General features: G+C 43.9%; 1 protein-coding gene across 1 annotated transcript in view; it reads right to left on the bottom strand.

Moving 5' to 3' along the window:
- Positions 1–14545, bottom strand: part of smad6b (SMAD family member 6b) — a 32774-nt gene extending 18229 nt beyond the window's left edge. The window contains exons 1-3 of the mRNA XM_083764074.1: positions 13002–14545; positions 8141–8197; positions 6995–7072 (exon numbers count right to left, since the gene is read on the bottom strand). Of these exons, the coding sequence (XP_083620200.1) occupies positions 6995–7072; positions 8141–8197; positions 13002–13812 (946 nt within the window). The 5' untranslated portion in view covers positions 13813–14545. The remainder of the gene's footprint in view (positions 1–6994; positions 7073–8140; positions 8198–13001) is intronic.
- Positions 14546–15156: the final 611 nt, after the last annotated feature.

Here is a 15156-nt window from a genome sequence, read left to right as displayed (position 1 = left end):
CAGAGACAATGTGATTGACATAATAAAGTCAACTTGCGCTGGGGGTGGTGGTGGGGGGCGGGGGGGGTGCAGTAATTCAGGAAGCAATGAGACCTGCTTCAAAGGCTTTTATTCTGATGTCCACACGACCAGACCCAGGCACTGAGGAAACAGGTGTGCAGGCAGACAGTTCAGCATAGGAGCAGGCGCATTCCCACACACACACACACACACACACACACACACACACACACACACACACACACACACACACACACACACACACACACACACACACACACACACACACACACACACACACACACACACACACACACACACACACACACACACACACACACACACACACACACACACACACACACACCAGTACCATGGTACATACATAGTATATACCGCACACACTGCCTACAGCCAGGGGGCCCTGCTCACGATGTATGTACAGAGACATCAAAGTGCCCAAGCTGGGGCGCTTTTCTTTTGTGATGCTGCCGTAAATAAATAAGTATTCTAAATATGCATGTTGAAGAATACCAACACATCCATATAGCATAAGAGGCATGGGTCCTACACGCAGCTTTTAATAGAATTACCGCAACAGAGCTTAGGTAATAACATGACACTTACATACCTACAGTATGTATAGTAGAGGGATATTGTAATGTGCCAGGACAGTTAGAAGGGATTGTGACATTAAAACAAAGCTGAGAGCTGAATTGCACCCACAAAACCTGAACATTTAACATTCAGTAGATTTTCTGTGGTCTGGGGTTTTCTGGCTCAAACAAGTGCTCTGATTTTCCTGCCGTTTGTGATGTCACAACCTGCAAATCCCATATATGTCAATGGGATTTGCCAGCAGATGTCACTGTTTTCACTGTTTTGCCTGTTTTCATTGCAGCTCAAAAGGCGAGAGAAAACTCCAGACCACAGATATATTATCTCATTGTCAGCTCTGTAGCAGTGGCCGGCAAACTGTGTTCTTCTGGATCGGACTAGTGAAGAAACACGGGGAAGGTTGCCGACTGGCCGTATGTTAGATTAATCGATGGGTGGCTCTTCCAAGACAGATTTTGCGCTCTCATTAGAAGGCGGGTGTAAGTGACCGTTTCTCTCATTTCAGCCCCGTAGTATCCCACTTCACATTCAGCAGATCCCGTGTTCTTTTGTGGTCAGATGTCATTTCCTGGGGTCTAGTAGGACTAGTAAATAATAATAAAGAAATCGCTGTAAAAGTTTGTAAAAGGGTTTGGCCACTTGTTTGAATGTCCCCGCCCTGTCAAAAATGGCTAAAATCGCTAAGACGAAAGAAAGCAGCAAATGAAAAACAAATTAACACTCATCTTTTACTTTCTCTAATAAAAAAACTAAAACATGAACCATGGTTAAAAAACCCAAAGTTGTCCTTTAAAGCATTCTGTTTTTCACATGAAACAAACTGAGTATTATGGAAGGTGTAAGAGGTCTTGTACCTAACCCAGGTTCAATTCTCACCTGAGGCACTGCATGTCATCCCCCCTCATGTTGAGACTTTATTTAAAAACATCTTCCATGGTAACATGACACCAAATCAAAATAATCTAATGCAGAGGAGACTGAAATAAAGTTGGAATATAAGAAGCGGAACAAGCTTATCTACCAAACCAACCAGTTCCCATCCATTTTCTCAGCTATTGTTCCACAGAGGAGAAGCTTTAGAGTGGTTATTTCTGTAGCCCAGGGCTGCAAACTGCAATTGTGTATTTGTTGCCTAGCAATCCCCCCCCCCCCCCCCCCTGAACACACACACACACACACACACACACACACGCGCGCACATGCATGCACACACGCACGCACACAGTATATTGTATAGTTGTTAAGACATCACAACATGGGCAAGATACAAGATACGCTACACCACAAAGACACCCATGTACCTGTCAAACTACTTCCAAAACGGCAAAGCTGTCCACAACCAAACACCAGAGGGAGCTCCGCTAATCACATTCAACCCAGATTTGGCTCAAAATAGGGGTTAAATTCATTTAGCCTCTATGGCACAAAAATGTGGAACGCCCTCGTAAAGGAATGTTGGTTTTGAAGGAAACTATCCTTCAAAACCGCTCTCAAAGAGCACTTAAGGGTGGCTGCGAGCCTGCGATTCAAAACTGGCCCCAGTGAAAAATCTAAGTCCCCCTCCCCGCCATTACTGTACATATTATTTATTTTTGATTTCTAACAGTTTACATGATGTATTAGTACTGTACATTTGTGTCATTAAATGTTCCTATTCAATGAAGGACCTCAATGGAAACAAACCATAGGCTTTCTTGGGTTTAAAATCATCTTAGGATACCTTGTATTGAACTGTACTTTCCTGTGCTTTTTTTCTGGAAACTGTTAATAAAGTATTCAATCAATCATTTTATAAATGCCATTTTCACAATTTTAACCAAAGCCGAAAACCAAAAATACCCGATTATTGATGAATGATTATACATCATACGTGATTATGAGCGGGTAATCAGCCATTTTCAGTGTGCAACAATGGCATCAGTGACATGCAATTATAATTCAGACATAACTGTAACCGCAACCCCTAAATGTAACCTATAAATACCTAAGTAACCCTAACCATTGCCCAGCCTGAACAGTTTCCTTATCGTAAACCTAACTCCCCAAGTATTATTTTTGTAAACATAAAAACGAAAACTATTCTTGTAAGGACCAGGACAATCGTCCTCACAGTATCTATTTCTCAAATTCTTGACATACTTGTTGGGAAAATTTGGTCCACGCACACGCACACGCACACGCACACGCACACGCACACGCACACGCACACGCACACACACACACACACACACACACACACACACACACACACACACACACACACACACACACACACACACACACACACACACACACACACGTTCCTGTATGAAGGTGGGATTAAGATCACACAATGCATAAGCTCTGCAGCAACACAGTCATGGTACAATTCCCTTACAGGTCTATTTTACACTTAGTGTAAATATTTGACACCATCAGTAGTGGATCCTTGGGGGTCCATCTTTACAGTCTGTGCAGACATTCTATCTGTGCAGTCAACACGAGACAGTTGGAAAGGGGATCCACAGGCGATGTCATCCCTGGGTCAGCAATAATTTCTAAATAGGATAATCTGTCCAATTGCATTATACAGTAGGCCTATATACTGCTGAACACAACAGACCATATCAGGAGGAGGCCCCCTGGCTCTAGTTCCTATGATTGCACACTACTAACTCAGCAGCAAAGAGCAGTGCTGCTCACATGCACAGAGGGTATACAGTATTCAGGGGTTCTCAACGTTTTTGTCTGGGGACCCCCGTAAATGCTTTGGCCATGTCTCGCGGCCCCCGCCCTGCCCCCCATCATAAATAAATACTGAACCCAAATAATCATTAAGGAAAGTTTATGCACGTACTATGTAAACTCTCAATTTCCATTTTCCAGCCATTCAGTTGCAAAGAAATAAAATAATAATACTCTTTTTCTTTTATAATCTGGGGACCCCCCAAAATAAATTTGGGACACCCCCCCCCCCCCCCCCGAGGGGTCGTGACCCCCAGGTTGGGAACCCTTGCAGTATATCACTGAGCAGTTGATCGACGTCTTGTTTCATTCATTATGTATGGTCTTTTCTGAAACACTGTGTCCAAGCACTAACACCGTCAAAATACGGTACATAACGACAGGACGACGAACAACGCCTAAACGAATTCGTAAAACCGATGCCCTTTATATCGCACACGGGGGGAGGGGGTCAGTGTCCGCCAAGAGTCCACGCCACGGCCGCAAGAGTGCAAGCTGACCCGTCCTGGCCCCGTATGAACGGCAGCACAGTTGGAAGAAACCAAAGCCTAAGCATGTCTAGATCTTCTCTGCTCACCACAGTCTCTGAGGAATTGTGGTGCGCGCTCCGACAAGCCCCTCATTTGTTGACTCAGGGAGTGTCGCCGGTCCATGCTGAGGTGGTGACAGCATGTGTACAGGGGAGAGGGGAGGGGAGGGGGGCGGGGTGGCTAGATAGTGTGGAGGATGGCAGGGTGGACCAAAAATACACAACTGCCAGGTAGCCACGTCAACTGCCCGGTCAGGACAGTCGCTGAGCCACGGCAGACCCTCAGCACAGGAAATGCAGTTTTTGAAACCCACTGCCTTCCCGCACTTCCCCAAACATAAAAAAAAATCCTGCTGAATTCCCTGGTCCGAATGAACCTGATACTGTTTCAATACCGTGCTCCCAGTTTGAAGAGGGTGAGTGGGTGAGTGGGTGTGGGGGGCGCCATGTTGACTCTGTGCCATGAGAAGGGAGTGTTTCATTTCAAATCAGAGGACAGGACTGTTTCTGCTCGCTTCCTTTGGTGTGGCCCCATTCACAGGAGCAACTTTACTTCCCAGAGTCCACCCCCTCCCTGCAGCCCACTTACAGCCAAGCTAGATAGAGCTGTGTGTTTGTGCACACGTGTGTGTGTGTGTGTGTGTGTGTGTGTATACGCGCACACACCAGCACGCCAACGTATGTGTGTGTGTGTGTGTGTGTGAGTGAGCTTGGATCTTATTACAGTTTGATCCCACTCAAATATTTCTGAAAGAAAAACAGAGGAGGGGAGGCCGGCTCTGTGGCCAGTGCACACGCCCCGCTGAACCTCTGCACCGTTCACAATGAAACCTTTATCTCAGCAGCTTGCACTGCTCCTAATGGCCTTTAATGAGCAGGAATAAAGCACAACATTAAAATGAAATTACCTTGCTAAGTTTGCGCATTCATCCCACCAACACTCAACAGCTCCACACACACACACACACACACACACACACACACACACACACACACACAGCTTTGAGAAAGACACAACTTTAAGAACAAGTTGTGCTTTCTCCCCCAACCCCCCCCCCCCCCCCCCAACCACCCGCCACCACCCCCCTCAGACCCGGTTTAACCATTTCAAAGCCAAACGGGGTGATGCAACCGGCAAAAAACATTCCGTTAATTTATTACCCGCTAAATCTAAATATGTGTGATATGTGCCGACTGGGTGAGCCAAAGGAGAACTCTGATAAGAATATGATTCATAGAAGCCATTATTCAGGCTTAAGGCTGTACGCACACAAATGCACGCACACACACCAAGTCAAGCACACACAGGCGCACACACGCACACATGTGTATGCAGACACACGCACACACACACACACACACACACGCGCGCATGTGCACGTGCACACACGTAAACCCACATCCAGACAAAAAAACACACCAAAAGCATATTTAGTTTGAACAGGGAACACATTCTGTCTAAAGTCATTATCTCTAACACAAAGCAGTCCTGGGTAAAGCAGAGGATGTTGTTTCATGACTCAAACCCTCGGAGGCAAACGCCTTGATTCAAGTACCAAATATTTTTTCATTATACGGTTAAATGGGTTAAGTTTAAGGTTATGATTTAACCACTTAAGCCCTATATACTGCATTGTACGATATACATACCATCGCGACGGGATGTGAGCTTGTAGATCTCCTATTTTCGCTATTGTTTTTGAACATTTATGAGCATTTTTTTAATGTTTTGAAATTTGTCGCCTATGCTCAAAATAAGGACTCAAGGTCGAAAGTGGTTAATTTCATTAAAGGACCACTTCACCACTTCTCAACTTATCTTCATATAATTGGTCCTCACTAATGTTCATGTTTCTACTCAGTCTTTGTCTCATAGGAGGGCTGTGGGCAGTTCAGAAACCGTCCACCAGTGACATCATCGTTGTCTTTTCAGGAATAGAAAGCCTGCATGGATTCCCCATCGATGATGTCACTGGTGGACGGGAGTCTGAACTGCCCACAGCCCTCCGCATTTTATCATGAACATTCGTGAGGACCAATTATATGAAGGTAAGTTGAAAAGTGGTGAAGTGGTCCTTTAAGAAAAAAATATATACTTTTTTGTAACTCTGAGCATGAGTTGCACCTATCTTCCAGATTATGGTGCTACCGTATATAAGTCATGGTTTGTACATGGCCTAAAGCTAGTCTTGGTCCCAGCCGTACTCATCTGCGAAGAGAAAATCCTGTTCACAACCTAAGGCGGAGAGTGCATAGCCGGAACTGTCGGGCCGGAACATCCGCCAGATGTACATTTCCCCCAGATACGATCTTTTTCGGCCAATCACAACACTCGTTTCATTCACGGAGAATGTAAACAAATTTGTAAAGCGTCAACGTCATTTCCTTGAGCGGTACTTCCGACAAAATCCAGCACTTCCGCTTATGCACTCTACAGCGTAGGTCTTATGCACTCTACAGCGTAGGTCTTATGCACTCTACAGCGTAGGTCTTGTGCACTCTACAGCGTAGGTCTTATGCACTCTACAGCGTAGGTCTTATGCACTCTACAGCGTAGGTCTTATGCACTCTACAGCGTAGGTCTTATGCACTCTACAGCGTAGGTCTTGTGCACTCTACAGCGTAGGTCTTATGCACTCTACAGCGTAGGTCTTATGCACTCTACAGCGTAGGTCTTGTGCACTCTACAGCGTAGATCTTATGCACTCTACAGCGTAGGTCTTATGCACTCTACAGCGTAGGTCTTATGCACTCTACAGCGTAGGTCTTATGCACTCTACAGCGTAGGTCTTATGCACTCTACAGCGTAGGTCTTGCCCAACGTGACCTCAGGCTAGTGGAGGTGCTGCCCTACCAGCTTTTGTCTCTCAAACAGCGGTGTCCTTCCTCAACCAAAGTCGTGAAACAAACGGTGAGGTTTGCTCTATAGGACCACCACAGGACTTTTTTGTTATCCTTTCAGCGTTAATGTCTTACTGTACCACATGCTGTTTACATTTCTGACTAATATAATATTCAATCAATCTTCGACACATGACGTGGCCCTTCATAACAAAAACATCATTGCTGATGAGGACAGTAAGTGAAGGTTGAGAACAGAACAGGCAGAGGCACTACGCTTACCTGAGAATTCCCCCGGCGTTATGTTTGGTGAGCTTGCCGCCTCCATTTCAGTGTAAGACAATGTGGAGTCTGACAGATCTGCGGAGAACAACAGAGAATCAGATTCCTATCCCACATGTCTACTGTAGACCATATACATAAAACGTTTGCCCTCATTAAACAGTTAATGACATTTAACGACATCATTCAGAGAGAACTAAATATTCCAACACAACCCAAACAAATCTTCTTCTTTTGAATAATTCTATTTAAGGGCTCAAATAAACAAACAAACAAATAAAAAACGAACGAATGAATGAATGAATGAATAAATAAATAAATAAATAAGCTTCCTTTGTGAATTCTACACTGTATTTTATCTGCTACGAGCACCTTCTTCTCCCTAAAATACACATTGTCCGGTTAAGGGCTCAAATAAATAAATATGTATGCTTCTTTTTGTGAATTCTACACTGTATTTTATCTGCTACGAGCACCTTCTTCTCCCTAAAATACACATTGTCCGGTTAAGGGCTCAAATAAATAAATATGTATGCTTCTTTTTGTGAATTCTACACTGTATTTTATTTGCTACGAGCACCTTTTTCTCCCTAAAATACAGGCAATAGCAGATATACAGCTCCACTTGCAGCAGTGTTACACCTGGCGAAACCCTCCCCCATCGCCTCCCCAGAAACCACAGCTAGACTCAGGCTTGTGGCCCCCCAGCTTAGCAGCCAGGCACCAGAGCCCCAACAGCCTCACACCACAGACGTCCCACACTGGCTCCAACTGGCATGCTTGCTGACATTATGCCACATACTAGCTTGTCTCAGCTCAAAGCTACTGGGCAAATTCCCAGTCACTGTGCCTAATTACAGCCATTAAAATTCTTCACGTTGTTTTATTCCTGCTTCTTCCCCCTCACACTCCCTCTCCATGCTGAAGGACTCAACTATTCGGTGTGGTTTAATATACAACTTGGGTTCAAAATAGCATTATGAATAATGAATGAACCACGATTTGTTGCACCACTGTAGTTAGATTATTCCTTGGCATTCATCAAAGTACTCCAATACATACATACATACATACATATACAGTATATATATATATATACCTATGGGTTGTGTTACGTTCCAGTTCCATCTTTTGTTTATTACTCACCCAGTGGCTTGTGTTCTTCGTTAGGGGAGAGCCTTGAATAAGGGGGTGGAGGTGACTCTGAAACACACAACAGTCCTTTCACTATATTGATATAAGGAACAAAATTCTCTCTTTTCTAAACTGAGAAGAAAAATATATACGTAATATAGAAATGTAAAATTCCTCACGACACAGTATTTACCTCATTCAAGCTCGAATAAACCTTTATCATGTGTTTTTTTACATCACACAATTAAAGTAATGCTTTGGTGTTTTAGAGTTAAGTAAGGACAGATACGGACTGTAATTAAATGGAAACGTCAAGGCCTGTTGATGCGTCTCCTCAAACAATTAATGTAAGACATTAAGACATTTTAATTGTATTTTGATGGCAAATACATTTTAAATACCACACTTCTAGTACATGATTATAATACTAAATGAATCAAACATTAATTGGATAATGCTGGATAATGACATTTTAGAAATAGTTAATGTTAATAGTTTAACAGTCAGGTTAAGACCAGGTGCCAAGCTGAGAGAGAAATATCACATTTCAGTAATGGGCTCAAGACAAGCACAGACATCTATTACGTTTAGAATAAGCAACACAAAGCATTTACTGTAAATGCTGCCTTCATTATTTGATTTAATTATTTAGGTTAGGCTAAAAATGCTAAATGATCAAATGTAGGTAGTAGGAGAAACGTATTATTGTTACACCAAAGCACAACAAAATGATTGGTTGTCGTGCAGAACCAAAGTTCAGTAAAACGTGGTAATTCTCTACTTTAGTTTATTTATTTTTTAGACCAAATGTCTATTTATTTCATTTTCAGAACAGAAGGGAAATTAAGAAAAGAAAATTCTTGCCCAAAGCCAAATGCACAAAAAGGGAAAGGAAAGGAAAAACTTTGTGAACACACTGTGACCTCGCCTACAGGGGAGAGGGGAAGGAGAAAAGCATAATAGCAGCGGGTCCTTTAAGAGTGGCGGCAGTAATTGCCAGGATCTGAACTCAGTCACTCAGATACACAGCTAGTCAGTCTGGCGCCAGTAGTATGCAAACTGTATATTATCACCACTCCTTCACCTAAAGCCGGATTTATACTTAGCTGCGTGCTGGTGTTGCGCACCAAAAATAGCTGATCTAGAAGCTCACAACACGTTGCAGCGTAACGCTTTGTGAGCTTGTAGAGCCGCTATTTTCGGTGAGCGACACAGTGCACAACAAAGTATATCAAGCCCTTAAATAGCATGAGGGGACCTCCTTAGGACAAAAGGGCTTTTAAAGCGCAACTTGAAACTGATCTCATTTGAAAAGCTTAATGCCTGACCAAATAAAAGGAAAAGGTTTTGGTCTATTTACATCCAAGTTCTTTTAAACAAACTTTGGTATTCTTTAGCAACTTTGGAAAAGTAGATTCAAAACAAGTAAAGCATAATTCATGCAATGTAATCTTTCTTCAATGCAAACGATGCATCGTTTGCATTGTATGTTCTCTGAAGATGAAGACTGAGTGGGGCATGTTTTTCCAAATGGAACAATTAGTCATTTCTTACTTCCCCACTTACTAACAATGTCAAAACCAGTGACTATGGTTCTGATTTGAAGGCCCCTTTCTTGAATAGCATGAAAGAAATACCAGTTCTATTGGGACACGCATGAGCGCATGTGAGCTATGTCTACTACGAGCCCAAGTCCCAATAAGGGGTATGCGCCCCTCTCCCCCACTCTTACAATTCATGTGCCTCTGGCTTTAGGTGAAACAACTTCAACAACACTTCAGCTATAGAAATGTCTGTTTTGTCACTCCTCCTTATAACACACTCTATTCAAACTTCCAAAACTAACTTTAACAATGATGATGACGCCTGGAGTTTATAACAGCCTGGAAACCAGACGAATCTGCCACAGGAAAAGAAGAAAATAAGTCCCTGGGGAGATTGGTCTGGCACTCCTCTCAGTTTGAAGTACATTTTGCTCAGCCCAGAGTTGTGGGTGACCAATCAGAGCCCACTATTTCAAAGTGAAACTTTTTGGCTGTGACGTTGGAATGTCACAGCCCCTTGGAAATAAATCTTCCACACCGAAGTTCCAGACTAATATCTACACCGTGTTAGTAAGGCCATGCCAGGCTATTGTTATGACACAGAGTTGTCATGGTGTGTTCAGTGTGTACAGTCAGAACACAGCATTGTCACATCCGAACCTTTACTGTATGGTAGGTAATACTTCATTCTTTATGTATACGGATAGAGAATTTCTACTCTACACACATAAACTGAGAAGAGCACCTTTGTGGATGGGAAATTGATGTGGTTTCGGCCCTCTTGTTTCACTGTGAGATGCTACCAGAACTGAACTGATCATAAAGGGTAGCTGTCAAATGTTGTGGAGAGAGAGAGAGAGAGAGAGAGAGAGAGAGAGAGAGAGAGAGAGAGAGAGATAGAGAGATACTTTACTTTATTAATCCTGGAGGACGTTTTTGCATTCAACTGCTCCAGATCCTGCAGGATTAAGAAAGCATAGATCTATCTATCTATAATAACTACAGCTCCAACAAAGCATAGATCTATCTATCTATAATAACTACAGCTCCAACAATGGCAGCAAGGCGTTATGTTCAGTTCTCCTAGAATGTAGAATCCCCACGTTTCGCCCAACAATGGCCGAAATGTCATGAATCTGTAAAATGACAATGTTTTATAATAAAACGAAACACTGTGGAGCAGAGCTCTGTGCCGACTCTTATCTTTTTTACACAGTTCTAGTAGAATCAGTGAAACAAGAGGGCCAAAGCCACATCAATTTCCCACATGTGGGCGCTATCAATTCTGACATTGTTAGACTTATGACTTTGAAGTGCCTGTCACAGCCAGCTGGCTCTAGTAAATGTGGATGTTATGGAAAAATCCATCTCTTGTGCCAGTGAGGAGACAGAAATACCGAGGCTTGCATCTTCACACACGATACCACACGTTGTCCTCGGGTCAGAGGGGTCGAGTGGCCCAATGTTCTAAGGTTTGCCAACTCACAGGCCTTCTCCTGCCAAACTGTAGTCTTAATACAGGTCAGAGAGGTTGTGTCATATGTGGAAATATAGTTCATGGCCTCCACCACCGCTGTAATTGGTGTTTTTCTCTGGCCTCTTGACTGTCATCTTGTATAATTATGAAGTAGTATAGTCATGTTACCTCTTGTGTTTTTCTACATGGCACCACTGACCCTCCAAAAAGAAGAACACACACACACACACACACACACACACACACACACACACACACACACACACACACACACACACACACACACACACACACACACACACACACACAGTCACAGTCACAGTCACACACACACACACACACACACACACACACACACACACACACACACACACACACACACACACACACACACACAGGCAAGCGTCCAACCCTGCCCCCAGATACCATTACACTGCACTGTGCAGTGTAATGGTATCTGTCAGTTACCAATACCATCACTGGCATATTCATTTACATTAGACATATTTTGGATGTTATTAAGGACAACTAGCATTAGGCAACCTAGAATGGCCAAAATAAACTACTACTGTTGTAGAGCTCAAACACTTTCCCTAAATAGGACTAGAACTCAAAAGCCGCTGTGACTGACTGTTATCTTCCATGACTGGAATATCCACGCTTATGGTATGTGTATTTTGATGGTATTTTTTGTCAACATTACCTCCAGTGGTAATCATGATAGTTTATTTTCTTCTAGGAATTCTAAATAATCCAACCTGTTTAGAACTAGCATCCCTACACAGCAATGCTGTCTCAGATTTACCCCAGCACACAGCCATTGAGCAAATGTATTTTAACTTGTAGGTCAACTTCCGGTCAATGTATTATGTTTATGCTTAAGCCAGTGTCCAGTCTTAAGCCAGTGTCCAGTCTCCAGTGTCCAGTCTTAAGCCAGTGTCCAGTCTCAAGTGTCCAGTCTTAAGCCAGTGTCCAGTCTCCAGTGTCCAGTCTTAAGCCGACTGGAGTCTTAAGCCAGTGTCCAGTCTCCAGTGTCCAGTCTTAAGCCAGTGTACAGTCTCCAGTCTCTAGTCTTAAGCCAGTGTACAGTCTCCAGTCTCTAGTCTTAAGCCAGTGTACAGTCTCCAGTCTCTAGTCTTAAGCCAGTGTACAGTCTCCAGTCTCTAGTCTTAAGCCAGTGTCCTGTCTCCAGTCACCTTTCTCCAGGCCTTTCAAAGTACACCATACTGTAACTTTCCTCTTCTACCCCGGATTTGAACCCAGTTTCCTGTGCAAGTGCTGACATTTGTATCATTGAGTTCAGCCAATAGAGCCTGCCTGCTTGCTCAGTGGATAAATGGAATCTTGACCTATCAGGTCAACACTTGTGTCAGATCCTGTGTCTAGATGAGATATGACCTTTGACACTACATCTAAATGTCTCAATAGAAGAGCAGGGAGACAAAATACAACCACCCCAATTGTATAGTTGTTCTATAGTAATAAGTTATTACTAGTACGGTAATAACATAGGCTACTCTACCATACAGATTGGACTAAATTACATTTCATTAATAAGAAAGTTCCTCACCATGGCCATGGATGCATTTGAAAGTGAATATATACATTGTCTTACATTTTGGCCCAAGAATGGCCCAAAAAGAGAAATTGCACTACAGGGATAATGAGAATAGAACAGAAAGACGCACACTGTTAAAGACAGACCTGAAGAAATAGAAGACATGGTTGTATGTCATTTATGCCACACAGTAGGCCTATTTTATGACCATTTTCTAAGCAACACACAGATCAGGCTGGTCTGCAGTGTGCCAGAACAGTATGGAGCACAGTCTACACAGGCAGATGCTCTTACCTGGGCCACAGAGTCGACTGTAGTGATAGGGATTGCAGCATACTGTCGGACTGTCCGGGGACCCAAAGCTCATACACTCACAGAGCGGTTTGAGCTGGGCCGAGTGCTGAAGGTCGGACCACCTGTACAGTTTACAGACAAGCAGCTGTGGAGATGCCAAATGGCCGCCCAACCTCAGCTCTGTCCGGGACACCATAACACAGTCGCTAGGCATCCCTCCTCTGGACTCCACCGCTTCCAGTAAGGTATCCAGCGTTTTCTCCTTTAGCCTCTTTAAAAGCGCATATGTGGCCGATTTGAGTTCTTGCTCCAATACCGTGCGCGGCATAGGCTCCTGCGCCTCGGGAGAACCGCTATCCCGCGGTCCGAGGTTCCTCAGCACGAAATGACACGTCCCCGGTTCCCTGCCCTGAGCCGTTTCTGGACCCCGAATTTCCGAGTGGTCCCGGTCTTTAAATAGACAGCAAGTCACGGTCCTACACTCGCTGTCGTGAATGGAGCGGGGGCTCCCCTGGTCCTGGACGCACACTGCGCCCCCATGATCTTGGTCCGAAGTGACCCCCACCACCACCACGCCACTGCTCTCCACGGGACTCCGGGTGCACACACCCCCTATGTCCACTACAGGCGACCCGCTAGGGGTCATCGGTCCGAGCTCCGTTTTGGGAATTTTCTCTGGGTTGTTGCCGAACAGATCGTCCCTGCACCCTTCGCTACTTGCTTTGCCATTTCCATCTCCCCCCTCTTTATCTGGGATCAAACGACTTCTCCAGAGTCGCCGCACAAGACCTGAGCGTTTCGTCCTGAACATACGACAATTTGAAAATCTATATGGGGGTTTTGTTCTTGTTCAGATATCCGAGTACCTATTGAAGATACTTATGTGGTCGTCGTACAACATTAATGTCTGTTGAATGCCGTGCAGTGCATGCACAGCCGACCGATGAGCGTTGGCGACAAATCCGCAACATTCAGAGTCAATGCTACTTTGTTGCATTTACAACAACAAATCCCCACTAAGAAATGCAGTGCTGCATGGTAATCAAATTGTATTCATTTAGCCTCTTGTATCGTAACAAAAACACAAGAAGAGCGCAAAGCTAATGCTTGCTATCCGGGATCGCTGCGGAATGAACTGTTTATATGTTTTCTACGAACGCATAACAAACGTAGCGTACATGATAACATAACATAATAAACTAAGCCATAAAATCCATACAAACGGTAGCCCTTCAATTAAACAACAACAACGCGCACAAAGACTCGTTGTCTAGTGTAGTTTATGGACTTTAAACAGCCTCAGATCTACTTCTAAAACCGGCACACGATTATTGCGAGCATGAATGAGGTACGAAGCGATTTTTAATCCCAGTATAGAAAAAAAATGCTCTAGAGTCAGAATCCTTGTCGTTTCCTAAAGATCTCAGTACGTTTCTTTTACAATCCAAAAATATCCATGTGAGCTGAAAACAAGAAAAGAATCAATCCCGAGTCTGAACAGCGCTCCTGCTTCCCGACTCAGATCCAGCAAACTGCAGCCCAGATCTCTTTCTTTCTCCGTTTCTCTCTTTCTTTTTTTCTTTCGCTATCTCTCTCTCTCGCTCTCTCGCTCTCTCTCTCTCTCTCTCTCTCTCTCTCTCTCAGACTCGCACGCGCGTGCGCACACACACACACACACACACACACACACACACACACACACACACACACACACACACACACACACACACACACACACACACACACACACACACACACACGCGCACACGCGCGCACGCAAACGCACACACGGGCCCCCGAGGAGAGCGATGGAGCCATTGGCTGACTCCCGTCATGTGCTAGTCTAGACACTTTGGCGGCTGTGAGGGAGCTGCACTGATTGTTGCGCAAACAAGGTTTCAAGTTCCTTAACTCTTAAAGGCGTAACATCCACTTCTCATTTATGAAATTAAGTTACTAAAACTTATTTACATCCATGCAGCATGTATAATTTAAGGCTTTTGAACATAAAAAAAACAAAGGGCAAAGATTCTTTGTCCAAAGAAGTCAGCATCTAGCCTACTTACTGTACGTTCAAACGAAATGTTCTTTTTACAAAAAATTGCCTAATATCAATATATTATATTGATATTAGGCAATTTTTTGTTGAGATGCT

This window comes from Protomyctophum parallelum (genome assembly GCF_964188405.1).
Source record: "Protomyctophum parallelum genome assembly, chromosome: 4".
In the NCBI taxonomy this organism is placed as follows: Eukaryota; Metazoa; Chordata; class Actinopteri; order Myctophiformes; family Myctophidae; genus Protomyctophum; species Protomyctophum parallelum.
Note: the sequence above shows the minus strand (reverse complement) of the source record. Positions and strands in the feature narration are given on the sequence as shown.